Source organism: Balearica regulorum, chromosome 13 (assembly GCF_011004875.1).
Source record: "Balearica regulorum gibbericeps isolate bBalReg1 chromosome 13, bBalReg1.pri, whole genome shotgun sequence".
In the NCBI taxonomy this organism is placed as follows: Eukaryota; Metazoa; Chordata; class Aves; order Gruiformes; family Gruidae; genus Balearica; species Balearica regulorum.
Window position 1 is genome coordinate 4,617,589 of NC_046196.1, and position 20,781 is coordinate 4,638,369.

Here is a 20,781-nt window from a genome sequence, read left to right on the forward strand (position 1 = left end):
GTATTGAGGATATTAGTCTAAAGTGAATGAAGTGGAGAGTATACTTCTCGTTTATATCCCCAGAGTGATAAATGTGAGAGTGTAATTTTTTTTTTTCTAAGGCAAAGAAAATGGGAAACCAACACGGATTTCAGACACATGAGAAATAGCTTATGAATTTAGATGATAGTTCAGCAGAAATAAATTGTACATCTGTTCATTCATTTTAATAAAGCAGGGAAATGACACACTGCTGGAGACCTTTGAGAATGCCGGTATTTTTAAATTATGATCCTATAATAGTAGCATTAACATTTGTAATGCTGCCCATACTTTATGAATTTAAGAAAAATATATTTATGGAAAAAGTGAGCTTCAACCTATAGTCTGGACTCTGGGCATTTAAAAGCGAATAAGGTGCTTCCTGAATATTTACAAATTAGTCCAGGGAAGACATTACAGTAGCTTTACTATGTAACACAGATAACCCTCTGTGTAAGTGTTGACAAACCACGCTTATTATTTCCGAATAAATAATTCAGATGTGCAATACATAGCTGAATGCATTTATTTCTGCTGACTAGTACCTAGTGTTTGCATTTATAGGCAGCTACAGTCTAGTACTTCCCTTTGAAAGGAGTCTTTTACAGAAACAAACTAGATGCTTTTCTTGGCTGTACATATGCATGGAAACATGTACTACCTTCTGCTGAATTCAGGCAGGAATATTACCTTTATCTTGCATCTCCCAGAACACAAAAATGAGAAATGGAAAAAGTTATGAGCTGAATACAATTGCTTCATTGTTTCTTTTTTACCATTATTTACAAAGATGACATAAATTTAAGAAATAAACAAGTGAGACTGCAGGGGATGTCGACTTTTACAAGCTTATGTTTTGATTTTCTAAACTGATCACCATGGGAAAGAATAAATTAAGAATTCAATAATAGCTGTCATGTTTTCTTTAAAAGCACAATTAGTAAGATCATTAAAATTCCCTTTTAATCGATTGCATTAAAGCAACTGCTACTAACGACAATCTAAAACTGATTAGTTGCTCACGTATTGCCTCATTGATCAACTAAGATAAGCCTCATTCAAGAAAAGGGAAAACAGGCAACCCTGACATCCTTGAAAAGTGGTAAAGTTCAGCTGAAATCAAATGTCAGCACCTGAGACCTCTTTTTGTAATCCACCCTACACGGTTTCCCACTAACATGCCAAATGAGTCAAGAGTGCATGCTTAAATATTTAATCTTCCTAAAGCAAAGACTTCACAGAGGCTACGCTGGAACGCAATAGTGCTAAAAGAGGTACCTTTCTGCAAACATCTCTATCTATATCCATCAGCGTGTGAGTGTGTGAGTGTGCTCTGTATTGCTCACTCCAGTTCCAGCAGGCAGTCCAAAAACAATCTCAACAGGCAGTCTAGGTAAACAAGACTTATTGTAATTTGGTTCTCTCGTGAATACAGAAGAATTGAAGAAAAGAAATACCTCTGGGACACAGAAGACCCCTAGGCGAGCACTTACCATTGACAGAAACCGTACAGATTTATTGATTGGAACTGCATTTTAATCATATGGCTGGAGGAAAGAAAACAGTTCCTAGAGACTGCCAGTCAGCCCCAGCATGGGGCATGATAAAACTGTTTCTGCCATTAATATCAGGCAGTGGTTATGTTAGAGTAAAAGGACATTAGAGAGTTCAGCATCTGCAGGCAAAGTTGAATTTATTTACTCATAGCTTCAATTATTATTTAAGATGGAAAACTTGAAAAGGTCAGAGCTGCTAAGTTAGAAAGCATGCCCTTCATTTGTCTTCGAACATACACTTTTTTCTTAGCTTAGTTCAACACTGAATCAATTAATCAGGTACAGTGTTCTCTGTTTTCAAGTGCTAGTTGTGCACATGTAAAACTAAACCAAATTTCATTTTTGTTTTAATCCATATTAGAAAATGCAATTTTAGGACAATAAAACATCTGGTCCTCAGTTTAGGTAGGTAAACATCTGTGGGCCTGTGTTTCCATGTCTATAGATATGCATATGTATAAAATCCAGACTTACATTATAGTCTAATCCTGCATTCACCTCTCCATGGAGCACTCTGTTTGGATGGGAACCATAGCTTGGATACAGGCAGCTAAGAATATCAATACTATAGATAAATCTTTTTCCTTGCTTTTATTTCAGCAAAAGACAACTGTTGGTTTAGATTTAAACTTACTTAGCAGGATTGATTTTTCTTATGTATCTTTTGAAAGTTTCTCACATAACTCCTTAGGTTTTTCAAACTTTTTTTGAACTAAAAGATTGCTTTCCACCCTTTAAACTTGTTGAGGACAGCAGCACTCTCCTTACCATCAGTCTTCTAAATGAAGAAAAATCATTGATCTAAGAACATCTGACAGTACTACATAACGTATGGGCACTGCTGGCCTCAGTGACTGAAGGCGGTCAAAACAAATGAGCTGAGGAGGAGGAAATAAAGCATAAAAGAAAAAAATGAGATGATGTGTGGAAGCAGACAGTGATGGTACTCGATTTATAGAAGGCAGACAAAGTGTACATGGACTTTTGCAAGTCATAAGCAAACAGACAGTTTAAGTCACGAAAATAGAAAGGTGGTTCCCAAGAGAAGCAGGCAGTGAGGGGATGAAGAGTTCACTGAGGGACAGCATCAAGGAATGGAAAAAGGAAGGTCTTCCAGAGATAATACTAAAGGAGCACAAATATGGGGACAGAAAGAGGATCCCATGAGATGACAAAGGTCAGAAACGTAGCTTTTTATGAAATACTAGAAGAGTTTTCCAAATAAAAACACAGTAGGGAAAGTGACAAAAATAAGAACAGAAAGAAAGGGGATATCACACTCAGCAAAAAGGAGTCAATGGCTACATCACTGAAATTAGTCTTGGTACATCTGAAGCAAGAACTGGAAACAGGAGCAGACAGGCATTTAAAGGATGCTAGATGTTCAGGCTCTGAGAGTCAAATGACAGACTCAAGGAGTTTGGAGAGGAAGGAAAAAATAAGTATTAAAATTCAGAGAAGGCTCCTTACATTCCGCTGACTAAATAGTAGGTTTGAAAGGGAGAAAACTCAAAAGATAAGTGTTTTCTGTTTGTCTGCTTGGTTTGGGGGGTTTTGTTTTGTTTTTACAAAAGAGAATGATGAAGCAGGCAGAAGGGATTTTGAAGGATGATGCAAAAAGACAACGATAAATTTCAGCACCGGGCAAATTAAATATCAAGACAACTGGACAATTAAATAGCTGGAAGGAATCTTCCACAATATGCAGAGAAGTGAACAAAACCATCTCTATAAAACCTGCATCAAGCTAAGTGGAAGAGGAGAACAGGAGTTAGAGCACAAACTCAAAAGTACTGGCCATAGAGCAATAGTGTTGAAGGCAAACACAGGATCAGGTAACCAACTGGGATTCAGGGATTTTTCCTAATGGGGTCAAAGTCTAGAATGGACAAGCGAGGATAACTTCAATACACCGTGTAGTGTTGGGATTATACGTCTTGTGACATATGGACTGGGAACACAGGGGAAAATCTTTGTAAAAACAAATAAATATTAAGTGACTGTTAGACAGCCGGCTAGAGAAAGGGCTACCCTTTAAGCAAATAAGCATCTGGGACTCTAAGGCAAACGAATCCTGGAAATAAGCCAAACTAGAAAGTACAAGGATATGAATAAATTACACTCCTGAACCATTTTCCTCAACAGAGACTATAACTGCAAAGAGTTCTGTATGAATCCCCTAATCTGTTTTTTTCTTAAACATATCAACACTGTTTTCATTCCAGTAAGTTCAAGAGACGATCAGCCCTATAGAATTTTATTGCTTTTCAAATGAGTCTCTTTCATAGGCACTTACTAACAATTTTACTTGAATAAATGTACAGCTCCTTTTAGCATGTTGATTTTTATCGGTTCACTATTTTAATGTTTCAGAGCAGAAGGAAAAAAGATATTTTGTCTAAATAATCCTGACATTTTGATTCGTATGCACAGATGGTTAGCAAATTTTGCAGTAGCCAAATCAGTTTTAGTGTTGCTGACAAAAATCTTAAAATCTCACTTGTCAGTGAAGAAATTGATAAACTGATCACAAAACTCATTCCACTCTAGTGGAATGGCCTAAGCAGTCATATAACTATTATTTTTGTATGAATATACTTCAGCTTTATAAATCCCTTCTGCTCATATAAACGGCAACTATGATACCAGCTCACACATATTGAGTAATTGCTATTAAATAGGGTTTTGTCTGGTGCAAATTGAATACGTTAAGATCTATAGTGTGTTATCTTGTTTAATCCTACTTTTAAAATAGAACTCCTACAGATGCTAGAGGCATATTAACAGTGTGGGTTTCTTAACTCATGGGATTAGAGTGATATTTTGCTACACATCTAACAATTCCTCTATTTATTACTTCTCAAATCAGCTGTGCTGTGTCAGACAAGGAGATTTAGAGTTTTTGGTATTTCTGTTAAGATTCCCCATTCCACATCTGAGGAACTGTAACCCTTTATGCACATAAAATAGAAGTCCCTTCAAGCCACAGAAAATATTTGCTGGCTGCACCATAAAGGTAATACCTGGTCTTCTATTCCCCACTACCTGCCCACCAATTTACGTACTGTCTAGGCTGAATGAGGTAAGGATGATTTAGGAGCCACTCTGCAATGAATACCACATATGAAAACCATCGAGCTGCCACACAAAAAGTAGGATTTCAGTTAACTGGATGTTACAGAGTCAAATGAGGTCTCCCAATACAGAACCCAAAAGTTAATTTGAGAAAATAGACTGATGCATTCTTTCAGATCTTGATCTGAAAATAATTGTGTGAATTTTCTTTGAAGTCTGGGTGTCAACTGCGTGCAATGTTGAAGGTGGAACTCCTTGGACAATTAATGAGATACAACATGCTATAAACCACTTTTGGAGAAGAGTGAAATTAAAGGAAATTTCCATGGAATGCTCAGCAGCACATTCAGAGGAAAAAAAAAATTCTCAGGCAAAAGACTCCAACTTTAAAATTTACAATAAAATTGAGATCTCTAGAAAGCAGTCCTAATGTGATTTGAAGGCAACTGCAAAATTCCAGCTGGAGACAAAAAATTTAATTGGAAAACCACATAGCCATTCCTAGCAATGACTGCTAATAATTATGTTTATACAGCTTCCCTGAATAAGTGGTCCAAGACTTGGTCTGGAGACATTACATTATCTATGTTTGGCTTGTGCTTCTCTCAAGAGCCTTTGTTTGAGCCTTCCTTCCTCTTTAATTTCTACTATCCGGTTACTTACCCAAACGTATTTGTGCTAGATGTAGTCAAAACTCTTACTGCTACTGTTTGCTTTGTAATTCAGACCTTAATATCTATGGTAAAGTTCACACTTCACAGACCACATTGAGGAAGCATATTAACCTTCACTTCTTGTAGAAGAGAGCAATAAATTGTGGGTTTATGGCTTTTTTGTTGCTCGCAGTGTTTGGATATTTGCTGTTAGCAGAAGCAGATGGAAGAAGTCTTCAGAGGATAGTCAGCATTGGAATGGTTTTGTGGTGAGAATTTACCAGCTGTAGTGAGAATTGCTGTTATTACCACTGAGTTGCTCCTGACCTTCCAAGCATAACCAAAGGGTTACAAAAGGCAAGGACTCACGCAGAAGTTTGCATCAGGACTGCTCAGATCAGCTGATCATAACAAATCAAGGAAACTAAACAAAGGGCAGGAAAGGAACACAGAAAATGAGAAAAGAGAAAAGGACAGGCAAAAACACAAGTTTACTATGTGAGCTGGAGAGCAAGAATGCTGGGAAAAAAATCAGATCTGGAGAAGCAGTGAAGTGCCTTTGTGTTCCTCCCCAATTTCACACTGTTTGAACGATCATTTTTATTCATAGAACCTTTCCTGTACTTATACAAGTGTTTCTCAGCTGCTTTCAGATTATAAAGCAGGCACTCTGTTGTTTTATGTACCACTGAAATGTGTTTATCTGGAGATTAAATAGACAACTTCATGTATTTCATGACCTTGGTGGAGAAAAACAAAGCAATGAACTCACCCCTCACAAGCAAAGATAAATGTAGAAGTCTGCTGCCTACTGCTATGCAGTGTATCCAGCTCTAATTATGTGATAAGTGGATGGACTCAGTGTTAAACATATTTTGCAAAAGTTCTTGAACAAAGTGCTTACACTGGTTATGCAGATAGCTTGCTGAAAGCCACATGAATACAAATTATTATGCACACAGTATGAATCTGGATGAGTACAGGAAACACTGGTCTTCCAAACCTTGTTTTTTGCTGAAGAGTCATCTATTTTGGTCAATGCACAGAATGACCGTATTTGGTTTTCTTTCTCTCTCTAAAATTATTCTATTCTTACTTGTAATGCTACAGCAGAATATTTGTTTTTAAGGTCATTGGTAATTCAATCCTGAATGGTGCTGAGCATTTCTCATCACATGAGAAACCTCAAACCAGCTAATTCTGATGAGAACTGACACACAATATTGAAGAAGAAAACAAATAACAAAAAGGTAATTTCATTATCCAGATAGCCAGATTGTTTAAATAAGTCTTGCAGATGCCTTTAGTTTGGTACCACCGCAGCACAACTCAGACATATTAACAAACATCCTTCGTGATCGCAGGCATTTTTCCAAGTTGTTTGAAAGTGTTTAGGTTTAGAAGATAGACAGGTATTTGGGATCCTAATTGCACTGAGAGTCAAAGCAATCTATACTCCTAAAACCAGCTTTTTAAACTCCATTGGGAATTTGATGTCTTTACACCTATTTTTTTAAGTCAAATAAGCTCTTCTTTTTTATCTTTGACTTTTTTTTGGGGGGGGGGGGGGGGGAATAAAAGAAGTCTAAATGCCTACTTTATTTAAATACTTAGGTTCCTAAACTGCTTATGTGACTGAAAATCTGTTCTGGAGCTCATGACATCTGAGAAAAACTCTGACTTTAACACAACTGAGATTAGTGACCAATTATTAACCATGAAGAAATGGTACAGTTAATAGAACTTCACTGAAAATTTCAAATATTGTGTTATTTTTGCAGTGAGAACAGAATGCTTGCAGTCTTCATTTAGAAAATAAAATATTTATCACTATTGAGATACTTGTTTCCTTTCACATGAATTTAATAAATAGCTTTTCATTTCACTAATAGATACTCTCTAAACTAAATTAATAGATACTTTGCGAACGGACTCTAGTAGAAACACATATACGTCTACATCTTTGCCTCGGCTTAAACATGAAAGAACACAAGTCAGTTATGGGACAACTTGATCTCTTCTGTTTTCACCAAAACTACTAGGTTAATATTTCTGGAAAAAATCTTGAGTATCACAGGTTTAACACAAGAGTTACCTATTTATTTTAAGAAATAGACAATATATCCCGAGTTGCAAAGTTGTCTTCTTCATGCCTGGTCTTGATTATACAAAAATAAAAAAGATATTAAGGGCATAATCTGTCCTCCATATCTCTAAGGATAACAGAAGATGCAATGATTTTAAGTTCTAGCACAGAAAATTCAGATCAGGCTATGCAGAAATTTTCATTGTTAACATATGGTCACGAACAGACTGAGGAGCCTTTTGATTTTCAATCTCTGGATGTTTTAAAAACAGGTGAGAGATATTTTACAAGTATGACATAGGAATAGCAATCCTGCCTTGATCCTGTTTGCTCTATTTTCCACGACCAGAGAAATTATCTTTGAATTATGCCTTTTGTATGTGAAAAATATACCAGGTAATGTCTTTCATTTGTTTTCAAGAAGGCTTTTGGGCACCTGGAGCTTCAGATATGTCAAGTGTGTTAGTGAGCTGCTACAGGAGTATGAAGTAGAAGTAAAGCTGAGTGAAAAGGTCAGTGCAAATATTTATCTAGTGTAGGGGCTTTCTGAAGGGTAAGCTATGCTTCAGGAGCCTTGCTAGCTGTATTTACAGCTCTACAAAAAACAAGGATGGCCAAAGAGCTCATCTCTGATGAACCCTAGCCATCCTGAAGCTGTTCTTTATGCCAAAGTTTACTAACAGCTGTAGAGGCTTTGTCCTGCTCTGCTGAGTTTCTGTATAAATTCTGCTTTCTCTGCATGTACATTGTCTCACAGTCAAAAAATGGGAGCCAAATGGAAATTCCAATATGCATTTTGTTCATGTGATTTTGCTAAAATGGTTTTATCCATTCCATAAAACTATTTCTCACAACAAAGCAGTACTGGAGACAGTTTGCTCCAGTTTGAACAGGCTGCTAGAATTTAAGACTGGTTCCCATAACCTTTAGGCCATAGTAAGCACTATTTCTTAACTATTAACCTGGCAACGGCTTCTTCTCATCTGTTCAGACCTGCTTATTGCTGCCCAAGTACCTCAGCTCGGTCGTCTGGCCTTCCAACATCCAGCGTGAGAGAGTGGTACGTGGAATGGGAAAAAGCCAACTCAGCTTGTTCTCACCACCTTGCTGAGCCATGCTGGCAGCTCCTGCTGGTCCTTTGCCTCTGCTCAGTCTGGTTTACACACTGACATCCCGCCCAACAGAAAAGTGAGAGAGGGCTGGTACCCTGGCCGTGCTCCTGAACTGTGTGTTACTCAAAGGACAGCACTCTTTTGCTCAGTTTTACACACAACTATGGTCCTCACTAGTGATTTCTCCAAAGCAGATCTAAGGGTCTAGAGGAGGGAGTTGCGGGGGGAATCATCTACCATTAACAGAATTGTTAGTGCCCACAGGTAGAGTCCAGCTCACTGGCAAGACACACGGAGAAAGGAATAAGATTAATTAGGAGTCCCAAAGGGCAACATTTTCCCTGTAAGACAAGATAATAAGGACAAGGGTTGACTTTCAGATCACAGAAGAATAGGTGAGATTTATTGTTGGTTTTAAATGTGCAAATTGAATGGGCAGATCTGGTCTGTGTTGGTAAGGTGTCTAGCATGGAAAATAACAGTATCATGTCTAAAAGAGAAATTTTTGCAAAAGAAGCCTGGAAAAGAGAGCCAGGAGGAACCTTAAAAGTGCTTTTAGCTCAGTATTTGGTCCTCAATATGATTTAGCCAATACCAAGAATCAAGACAGGGACTCTCAAAGCTACAAGAGTGTTTCTCAACAGCCTGAGCTGAAAAATAAATCTCTCCAGATGGTGCTCTGAAAGTCTCATATCCTCTTTGAACCATGAGCAGACGGAGATACATATTGTACTCCAGGGGCTGTTTTACCCCAGTGGGTAGCACAACTGAATCAGACAGTGCTGCAAGTCATCATAAATCACGGTGACAAGCAACCTATTCACTTACAGGTCTCTATAGGAATTGATGAATCATTTATTAAAGCACACATTAGTCATTTATTACTCTTTTATAAACCATTTATCAGTAGGTATTCAAAATGTGAGCAAATCGTATTTCTCACTTAAGACTCACAGCACTACTATACCTCAAATTTCAGTATGGTGATATTTTGTCAAATTACACAGATTTTATTCTGTTCACAGGAGGCAAGCTACTTTATTTAACTAGAAAATTCATTTCTGAGATCATATATTCCTAAAGTCTAAACTAGGAAAAATATTTTCCCAAATCCTACTCTGCTGACATGACAGAATTATTTCTATTTTACATTACTTTGTCCCAGAAATGGATGAAGTTGAAGGTGAGGATGGAAGGGGCAGAAAGAGAAATTGTCTCAAGAATGAGACTGTTCCCTGACCAAATGAAGTCTCTCTTTCTTATGAGCAAGTGACAGCACTAACAAGTCCCACTACTTTTCCATGTACGACTAGGGTTGTGCTACTGTCCCAAATCCGTGGTGAAGGACAGATGTGAGAATTAGGTGGACTGTAGAAAAATCATCCCCTTAAGCCACGTCACTGCATTCTTCTCTCAAGTGCCTAATAGTATTTACTAAGGAAAGACAATATATCCGATATTAAGGAAAAATAAAGTATTATTACAGAGCAGCAATGGAAACTTCTTCCTTGGGAACCGATACTTTAAAAAATCAGGACAGAAGCCAGAAGAGGGAGGCAAATATACTCAGTTGAATCCCATTTTTGAGCATATACTCTGCATTTGGTGATGGTATAAGACCAGAAGTAGGATTTGTTGTACTATTTTTTTGGAGGAGGAAGAATAGGCAGGAAAGGGTGAAATCCATATTGTTGTCATGTTGAAACAATGTTTTTTCCTCCACTGGGTCTTAGGGAAGATCCAGGCAGAACCATGCCTACAGGAACAGATACAAGAGAAGTATTTGCCAGCTTGTGGCTTCCAGCAGATGCTACATTGCCAGTTTTTCATCACACTTCAACCACAGTGACATTAATTGTAGACTAAAATCACTGTTTTGCAGGCATGCAACACTGAAGTGGTCTGTCCCTAATTGTTGAATTGACACTAGAAAATAATTCTCATTTTCTTAATGTGCTAGATAGAAAAGCTCAGCACCATTAGCATCCACTCAGTCTAACTAATTCCCACAAAATTTGAATATCCTGCAGTACGCAAACCAGGTATCAGATTTTCCAGAATGATCTATTCTTGCTCCTTGCTTTGCTTCATTTCTTACTTTCACATAAGTTATCCTTTGCTGCTGAACCAAAGTTGAGCCTAAGCTCTTAACTTGCTGGAAAGGAAATGCCAAATTGCTCTTTGTGATACAAAATACACGTTGTATTCAGTAATAATTCACAAAATTAATTTTAAAACTCTTTAATATTACATAAATAGGGTTGTAAATTTTAAAAACTTCCTGAAAAAGAGGCCACTAACTTCACCAGTATCTCTGTTTTCATTCTCTATAATTAACATCTGGCACAATATCCCGGTCATTGTGACCTTTTAAAAGGTAGACCTTGTTATCTCACCTGGGATTTTTGGAGAAGCTTTTAAAACATTGCTCTTTTAAGCATTAAAGATGAAATTATTTAAACCCCTGGAGGGAACGCAGTACTGTTTGCAAGTCTGAATGGATTTTTGCACTGCTCAGAGCCCATTATGAACAGGAAGGGTATGTGAAATACAACAAGGCAGATATTTTGGAGGTGTGTAGAGTGATGGGGCAGCAACAAAATAATTAACTGGGCTGAATCCCATAAAACAGTGTCTCATACATTAACCCATCAAAGTACCTGACACATAACCTCAAGAGCTTAAACTATTTCGCTGAAGTTAATGGAAGTGCTTTATTGGATGACAGCCAGGTTTGCTCAGCTTCTTTTGTGATTATGCCCTGATATACCATCAATGAATTCTTCCCCAAGCACAAAGGCCACAGCTGCATCAGAATGGCATGGGTGTGGTATGCAAGAGAAAAAAATAGCAGATGGAAGAACAGATTCACTAGACAAACGCCCCCTCTTCCAGCAAGATCTACATAAATCCAGTAGAGGCTACTGCAAAACTCTGTACAACAACAGGAGCATTTAGACCTTTCTGAAATATCAAATAAAGCTTGTTAATGAGCATTTTGAATAGGTGTGTAAGGACCTGACCTCCAAAGAATAAATACGGTAAACAGGAGTACACAGAAGTATGTCATTGCTTAGGGGTAGATACATAAACTTGTTTCTGAAGAAAAAAAAAGAAGAGGAGATTGGTCAAGTGTCAAAAGATAAAACTCATCTTCAATGGACAGAGACATGCTCATGCCTGACCGAGATTGCCTTGCACTGAGGACTCAAAGAAATACCTGTTAACACATATAAGTCTTCTTGGAAATAGAAATATATAGAAATTTTAAACTTTGGAGAAAGCTATGAAAAAAATCTTTAAACTTCTGTCTTGGCATTAATATTATTGAAATAATATATATCTTTACCAAGCTATATATAACAATGCATTCTACATTCTACAAAACACCATTTAGTGCACAGTCCAGGGTACCCAGTGTTGTATGTATACAGTGTCCAGAATTTTGAACAAATCCAGTTCTTATAACTTCATTATCTTTCACTGTGTCAGATCAGGAATGAATTTGGCCCCTGTGTTTACAGATGAAGAGAACACACTGAAAACTTGGCTTAATCAAGCTACATCAATACCATATGACAAATAAAGGCAGAGCTATTTTAGGTAGAAAATATACTATCACAGGAAAACACAGGCCAGTAAATATGCATTTGTTTTACAAAAGGGAAAAAGGCATTGAGAGAAAGTATCTCTAAAGAGAAGGAAGACAGCTGGGAACATATATCAATACCATAAGAACCCAATCATACGCAGCCAGTCTCAAAGTAAATAAAAGAAGATGCACTCTGAAATCAAATCGTCAGATTTACTGAATTTGAGCTTTCTACTTCAAAAGTTATCTTGTAGAGTAAGTCTTTTTCTTTCAAGTCTTCTGCAAATCAAGAGTATTGCAGCATGTGGTATGTGATTAGTATTAAAATACAATAACTAAGTACTTTAAGCAGTAAGCCAAATAAAGCGGCATTAGCTCTATTAATAGACACTCTCCCTCCTCTTACACTACTTATTTTAAATAGAGCATATGTTTCTAAAAGGGCCTGACACCGTACGTCTAAAGACTGATTTTTCCTGCCTTATTCATGGAATAAGAATATCACTTAGCAAGGCAGGGGGAAGATTTCTGAGGTCATTAACATCTCTAAATATCGAGAGGTTCAAAACCATGTCACAATGTATTTAAAAAAAAAAAAAAAATATGTCTCTGAGAAAATTGTCATATAAAGTGCAAGAAGAATGTATAAGACGGGACTTTTCAAAGAAAGCTATGTAATGCTGACTCTTCGCACGTGCTATTTTATTTCTATACTGAAACCATCAGACTTTCAAGAGTACAGAGTATCTTTTACTATCACTAACTGAACTGAATTTATAAACATTTCTGAATTTCCACAGAAATAGACAATGTCTAACAGTCCATTTGGGGCCAAGCAGGCACCCAAGTTTTTTAACATGCTTGCCCAAATTACCAAACTATTAAGTTAAATAGGACATACAATTATAGAAAGATTTCTTCAAAAGAAGAAATCTCAAAGTTTGGAAATTCAAGAAGGTAGGAGTCCAAATGACATGAATTGCTACCAATATTGATTAATACAATACTTCCTATTTCTAAATACGTGGCATTGTCCTTTTACATTGTTATGTTCCAGAAGGTAAAAAAATACAATGTTTTAAATATATTTTAACTACTGATTGTCAGGAAACATCTTTCAGACCATTAAAAGCCTGATCAAAAGGGTAATTCTAAAGGAATTAATAGTTTGATCAAAGCCACTTGGTACTTTTTAAGTGATTGAAATGCTCTTGCCAAAGCCTTTTACTTAAGTAATTACAGCTATTGCCACTGATTAGTGAAAAACAATATTCCTGTTGGCAAAATTGTCATTGTTTCTTACTTCTTCTCCCTTTTTAAAAAAACCCAAACTTTCTCCATCCTTTTTTTAATCTAGTTATCAGTTTACATTTATAAAAGAAGTAATTATTCAAGTAAAATTGCAGTAATTTGTTTCAAAATAATCTGTTGTCAAACCACTAAAATTAGGCCAGAAAAAAATAATTTAAAAAGTAAAAGATGAGGAGAAAACCAAGACTTTTACAGAAATAGGCTTTCCTTTCCTTCTTTTAATTTTACCTTTAAAATCAGCATTCCTCATGCTTACTTCTCATCTTTTGGGAATATTCCTTAAAATTTGCAGAGCCTCAGGAAACTTTTACAGCAAAATCCAAACCAGCTGTTCTTAGGTAAAAATTTAGACACACACTAATTCTCTCCAGATACCATAGTCAAAAAAAAAGGAGGGAAGGCAGCAGTGTAGGAAGGGCAGAAAGTTTAGTAGATGCTTTGCCTGAAACCAGAAATTTTGCTGTAGTGCTATTATACCCTCCTGCAGGCAATGGATATCTTTTGTTTTGATTTGGGATTTTTTCCAACTTTTCAACATTCTTCAGTGGAATTCAGCTTGCAGGGAAAAAAAACTTTCCTTGCAAATTCCACCTGTAGGTTAAATTTAAAGCTTTTAGGACTAGAGCTTTCCTTACAGAACTCTCAACACTAGCTGTCTCACAGGTAAAGTACTCAAGCAAGGACAAAGCACGTTGCTTTTATCCATGTTCCTGACCATCAAAAGCCTTAAGCTCGGCAAGAGGGAATTCGCTATTTTCCCCTGTAGGAGCAAAAGGAGAAAGCTACCACTGCCAAACTTATTTCACAGGTTTTCATCCTGCTAGCCAAAATCTGACTGATATCTCTTGACACAAATTTGCACCTTGTGGTTGCATTCTTTTTTTAAATGATGTATACAAATTTGTTAATGTAAAAGAAGAAAAGAGCAGCTCCAGGAAAGTCTGTCACATCAAGCTAAAAAGATGTCAAAGTATTGCCTTCCATTAAGGAACATTTTTGTATTTAGAAACAAGCTAATTACAATTACATGCACCATTTTGCAGGACACAGATGGCAAACTCTTACCTCCTTCTTGGTAAATTCTGGTGGATGGTCATTTTTGTCGTCAATAAGAATAGTGGCAGTTGCTGTGCCGGTTAGTCCCACATCAAGACCACCCATATCCTTAGCTTCTATAACTAGCTCATATTTTGGGGTTTCCATAGTCTGAAAAAATAACAGAAAATGAAAGATTAAAAAAACCCAGAACATCACAGATGACATACTACTTTTAATTCGCATTAAAATAATAAATAAAAAAATCTAAATCTTCATTTGGCCTGATAAAACATAGCATAAAACCAGATCTGTTATCATAGTGTTTTACCAAAAGAGAAGCACATGTTTCTATCAGCTCCAGCTGCTATAATGGAAAACCTTATTTGGAATACAGTATGAAGGAACAGAGGTGAATATTGGTAAACAGTACTTAATCTATCCTGTTATTTAAGGAGATTAGGAAAGAGGAAAGAAATTAAAATATACCTGCTCTTTAAGAGTAAGTTCTCACTTCAGTGCACCAATATTTAGCAGCTTGCTTCATCAGAGATATGATGGGTACATAATTAAATACTAATGTCATAATCTACATATAAATTCACTTTATTAAATCACATTCATTCTGTGTATTAGCATTTAGAATGGTAATCTAGGTTTGCTTCACTGTTAGAAACAAGAAAGTGGTTTCTAAAATGGGCAAGGGCTGCCAGTTATTGTACAAGCAAATGTGTATAATAATATTAACAATTTACATCTATAATATCCAATTCCTGTGTCATGGTCATGGTTACTTATCTAACTGCCTACCTATTGTAGAACCAGACAGCAGAGGTCCATTGCAAAAGCCACCCTTAATTTCTCTTCCCCAAAAGACAGCCATAACAAGGAAAAAAATTGTGGCCACCGCTCTGCAATGGGAATGTTACAGCATTTCTAATTCACCTCTCTTGCATCAGGCATGAAAACATGTATGTTTGAAAGCTGGACAACAGGGTAGAAATACATCCCATCAAAGGGAGCTATTATCAGCATCAGAACCTGCTCCCATGGAACTCGTAGAGAAGTTTGAGATGGATTTCACTGGAGACAATACTGGACACCTAATTAAAATGAATATTTTCCCCATTTGTATGGCTGCCTCATATGGAACCATCTGCCCAAAGACCGTATGTGCTGCATCATCAATGGAGGGCACAGATGGGAAAGTGCTGCAGTCACCTTTAAAACTATATGGTAAGAATATCATATGTGCTCAGGAATGTTTTTTTCAAACCTTCTTTGAAAACTAAGTCTGGATCTTAGGGGCAAAGTGACATAATGATGCCTGAAAAGGTGTCTAGGGCACCACTGCTAGAGGGCTTTTTTAACCTCAGACTAGCTCTATCAGCCAACTGTGTTTACAAGAACCAAGGCTATATATATTTGACATCACTCATCCTATGTCCTTCATCTAACACTTTTCCAGAGAATTAACATGCAGGGAGACAACTGGTATGAAACTCCGTATAGTAACCCAGTGATCCCTGTCTACCACCCATACGCTGCCTTATAAAGCAAAATCAAGGAAGCTGAAGTAGGGCTTATCCCATAGCAGAGAACATAGAATCACAGAATAATTTGGGTTGGCAGGGACCTTTAAAGGTCACCTAGTCCAAACCTCCTGCAATGACCAGGGACTTTTTCAACTAGACCAGGTTGCTCAGAGCCCCGTCCAACCTGCCCTTGAATGTTTCAAGGGGTGGGGCATCTACCACCTCTATGGGCAACCTGTTCACAGGAACACCTTCATCATAAAGTTTCTTCCTTCTATCTAGTCTGGATCTACTCTCTTTTAGTTCAAAACCACTACCCCTTTGTCCTATCACTACAGGCCCTATTAAAAACTCTGTCCCCATCTCTCTTATAAGCCCCCTTTAAGTGTTGAAAGGGTGCAATAGGGTCTCCCTGAAGCCCTCTCTTCTCCAGGCTGAACCACCCCAACTCTCTCAGCCTGTCTTCATCGCAGAGGTACTCCAGCCCTCTGAGCATCTTCATGGCCTACTCTGGACTCGCTCCAACAGCTCAATGTCTTTCTTCTACTGGGGACCCCAGAGCTGGATGCAGTACTCCAGGTGGGGTCTCATGAGAGCGGAGTAGAGAGGCAGAATCCCCTCCCTCATCCTGCTGGTCATGCCACTTTTGAAGAAGCCCAGGACACGGTTGGCTTTCTGGGCTGCAAGTGCACATTGCCAGGTCATGTCTGCTTTTTCATCCACCAAAAGCCCCAAGTCCTTCTCCACAGGGCTGGTCCTAGTCCATTCACCTCCAGCCACTATCTTGTCATTTAAAATTTTAAAAAACTTATTTCTCATCTCTAGCTTAGCAAAGCAACCTCTCGGGCCACACAATCTTCTCCGTAGCTAAGTGATTTGAAAGCATTCACTAAATAATGCATCATGCATTTTCCTGGGTACATCGCAACACCTTTCTTGGAACATGTGTAAGAAGGACATCCCAATTCCTTAGTACTTATATCCTGAAGCATTTTTAGGCCATGAGAGGAAGCAACCGTATCAGTTGTTCATCATATCAGCTATTATGAAGCAATATATTTGCACGTAAAATCAGTGAGTCAATCCAGAAGGTATATTTAGTTCTAAAAACATATGGACTACTAGAAAATCAGATGCCACTGCCACTTAGGGGATCCTAAGAAATGTATTTCCTTAAGTCTTACAACATTATTGCATGAAATACATCTCAGAAGCTAGCAAACCCAGAACAGGTTTTTGATTTATAACATTATATAAATATATGCAAAGAAATATTATTGACATGTCTCCAACACAATGTCAGATTACAGAGTGGAACAAAATTTACAGTCTTCATATATTTATGTTCTAAAATGTTTTCAGTGTCTTAAGACCCGAATGGAGCTTCTCTCCCCTCCCTCAGATTCATCTTTTTTCATTATTTTGATTAGGAAGTTGTTATTATTGTATGGAAAACTTGCAAAGCCATTTATCATTTCATGTTTATAAGCCTCTTTGCTCAGAAAGAGGCCCATTTTTACTCACAAATTGGCCTTTTTTCCTTTGAAAACTGTCCCATTTTCTATTGAAAGCAAGCCCATTTATGCTACAAATCGTGTCTACTGCAGCAGAAATTTCTGTGACAGGAGTCCAATGTTTAAGCTCGCAATGGAATGTGAAAAACATTGAATTTTGAGTAGTATTTCATATCGTTACGAATACGTCACACCTTCCTGCTACGTAGCACTTTCTACATCTGTCACTTAGTTCTGTCACCAAATATTTGCTTTGTTAGAGAAAGCAACTCCTACCAGACCAAAACCTGAGAGCAGAGTCATGTTCCTATCAGATGCTCTCTTTACACCAGGAGATTGCACGTAAAGGACTTTTTAGCATTTCTCATACTTGTAGCCCAGTTAATTCAGGCACTAGTAGCAATTATTTGGATCTCTGATTTATCACACTACTGGTAAATCCTGGGACATGGGAGTGGGGATCTGTGGACAGAGCATGGGTTCCTGTGATCTTCCCAACGCTGTTCCTCAGCTGATGGCACTGCGGAGGGCAGGGTCTGTGCTGGGGGCATCCCGCAGGGTCGGGGCTGCAGTGCAAGCTGTTCACGACAACGCCTCGTCTTTTCCCTCTTCACAGGGCTCAGGCCTTTTACCCCCGTGCTGCCTCTCCCTGCAGTTGTTCCCACCTTGTGAGAAATGAGTGCTCCTGGAGGGGGGCAGTGGAGGGGGAAAGCAGCCTTCCTTTACCTTCTCCATCCCTGCTACACTGTGCAGGTTAGGCATAAATGCAGCACCCACTATTGGTAGCATTTTGGGACCTCACAGTCGCTCAGACTGTTGTCCCACCATGACATTGCCTGTCACTAAACCCAGGCCCCTGCTTCTCAAAGCAGTGACCTAGCCCCTGAAGCACACTCATGAAAAAATCCAATTAATACCATTTGTATAGTGAGAAGTTAGTGCTATAAATATGCAACAGCTCTCAGCAAAGTGGATCTACAGCTAAAAAGTATAATAGATGATTTTAAGAAATGAATAGGTGTGGCTTCTTATTTATCAATTGTGACTTTGTGGAGTGTAACACTGTTGAGAAGGTTTGTATAATTACTGCAGGAAAACCATTCCTGTCTCCATAAACTTTCACTCTCGTCATTTAGCCATTGCAGGGGTGACACTGGCAAATCGTTTGGTTTGCCAAGGAGGTAAGCTGTGGTTTGAGTGTTTTTCTTGAAGGTCCACCCACTGCCATTCTCACCAGTGTTAACATTCCTATCAGATTTCATTCCTCTGCCGCCTTGACATAACTGGTTCAGCACCAGTAAGCAACGAGAGGCCAGAAAGGCACTTTTTCAGATTTCAGAGTCCTGACAAAGTCAGCAGGATCTAATCACAACAGAAGGAAATACAGTTCAGTGCAGATACACACAGGTGGAACAAACCAAGTGATTACTTTTAGGTTGTGCTGAATGAAAGCAGATAATGATGGTTTTCTGCTAGGTTTTATTCTTTTAATATTTCCCACAGAGACAATGAAAAACTGTCAGTGACTTAAGAGAAGCAAGCCATGGCTAGCATTTCACACCACCAGCAGTAACAGTCCAAGTCTTGGTATGGGCTATCGCTTGTCTGGTCGATCTTCACCACATTGTTTTTACTACCAGTATTTAAACTATATGTAGGGCGGTTGAAAAAGAATCATTTTGGCAAATGCCATTTTTCCCTTTTGTACTTACTCACATCACCAGCCTGCTACCTAACTCAGCATATTTTGTAGTTTCTATTTTATTATCCTGCTGAGAATTTCAGGCCGTGAATCCCTGTGTCCCATCAGCACTCAGCTAAAGGCTGCAGATAGGCACCAAAGTCTGGAAAGCAACAGGACTCCAGAAACCATCTCTTCAGTGTTTCCTCCTGGCTGGGTGTCCCCTGTGAAGTGTCTTTAGCTAGGGTTTCATCCCGTGCTCTCTAGTCCTTGTAAGAATTGCATGGCCAGACAAGGGCACGCTTAGTATCACAGCACCCAAGCCTTCATTTGGTGCTTCAGTGCTTCACCTAAAAAAACTGGGGAGAATAGAAATTTCCAAATTCACATAAAGTACTCAGTTGCTAAGATCAAAACAAACACTGTTTGGGAAGCAAACACCGTAGAGAATGTTCAAAACTCTTGTAAGGGTTTTAAATATCCTTGCAGGCTATCTTAATACTTATTACCGATAGAGAGGTTTTTCACTATTTTGTGGATATTAGTATTTTCTGTAACAATGCAACAAGGCCTCAACATGCATAATACTGTATCAGTAGTGTGCTACCATATCATAGTTGTTACTAATGCCTTTATAATATAATGCTAACCAGAAAGAAAAATTCTCAGGATTTAAATAATTTCAGTTCATGCTAAATAAATACTTGTGTTCATTTAAGATTGTAATTGCATATAGTATGTACTGAATATGTCTTATTAAGACATAATCAATGTTCTTGTTGAGTAACAATATCAACATTGAATCTAACATTGTTCCTGAGTATGCTGACAGGATCTTGACAAATGCAGAATAAAATAATGAAGCAATGTGACTATTAACAGCTCTAAGAGACATAATGCTTTTATAATTATAATGTCAGCATTTATTTTAAATGCCAATTGCTGCTGCATAAAAAGGGCAATGTACACAGAGGCTTTGCATTCAGAGCTTGAATTACAGTTTGATGAATACAAAAACGCAAATAATTTTGTAACATAAATACTCTTTAGCTCACCAATTTCCAATTTTTTATATCATAAAGGAAGGTCTACAGTTTAATCACTGTGATAATGTACTTCTATAATGAAGAAAATCAATATCTATTTACTACCCACAGAGGACATATAGTTCATAGGTATATCTGGAAGCAAAAGGAAGACTAAATTTTCTCCTTCAGCAGTTGCTGTTAAAAAAGGAAAGAAATTGCTCCAAAGTACTTGATACAAATAGGTTTCCTGGCCGGAGATATTTGTTTCCCATCAAGAGGAAATCTGTAACTATTTAACACATAGGATGTATAGGATCAAGACTTTAATTCTTCATAATGCTGACATAACTATAGGGCTGATATACATGGCTATATTTGTTGTATTTTACATGGCAATACAGGAACTGTATGTGCATGTTTCCTATATTTTGTGTAACATTATCAGGTTTGACTGATATGCAAATTAGGATTTAGAGCTGCCATTGAATTTGTACAATTTTGGAGAAGGCTGCCTACCATGATGGGGTGACAAGCTTTCCTTTGAGAAATGTTAGAAATTGGCAGAGAAAAACCTGTTTGTTT

General features: G+C 37.8%; 1 protein-coding gene across 2 annotated transcripts in view; it reads right to left on the reverse strand.

The window, feature by feature from the left end:
• The window catches only part of CDH13 (cadherin 13), a 496,783-nt gene that overhangs the window by 78,948 nt on the left and 397,054 nt on the right, over positions 1 to 20,781 (reverse strand). For both annotated transcript variants that reach the window (XM_075765776.1, XM_075765775.1), the window contains exon 8: positions 14,472 to 14,612. In XM_075765776.1, the coding sequence (XP_075621891.1) occupies positions 14,472 to 14,612 (141 nt within the window). The remainder of the gene's footprint in view (positions 1 to 14,471; positions 14,613 to 20,781) is intronic.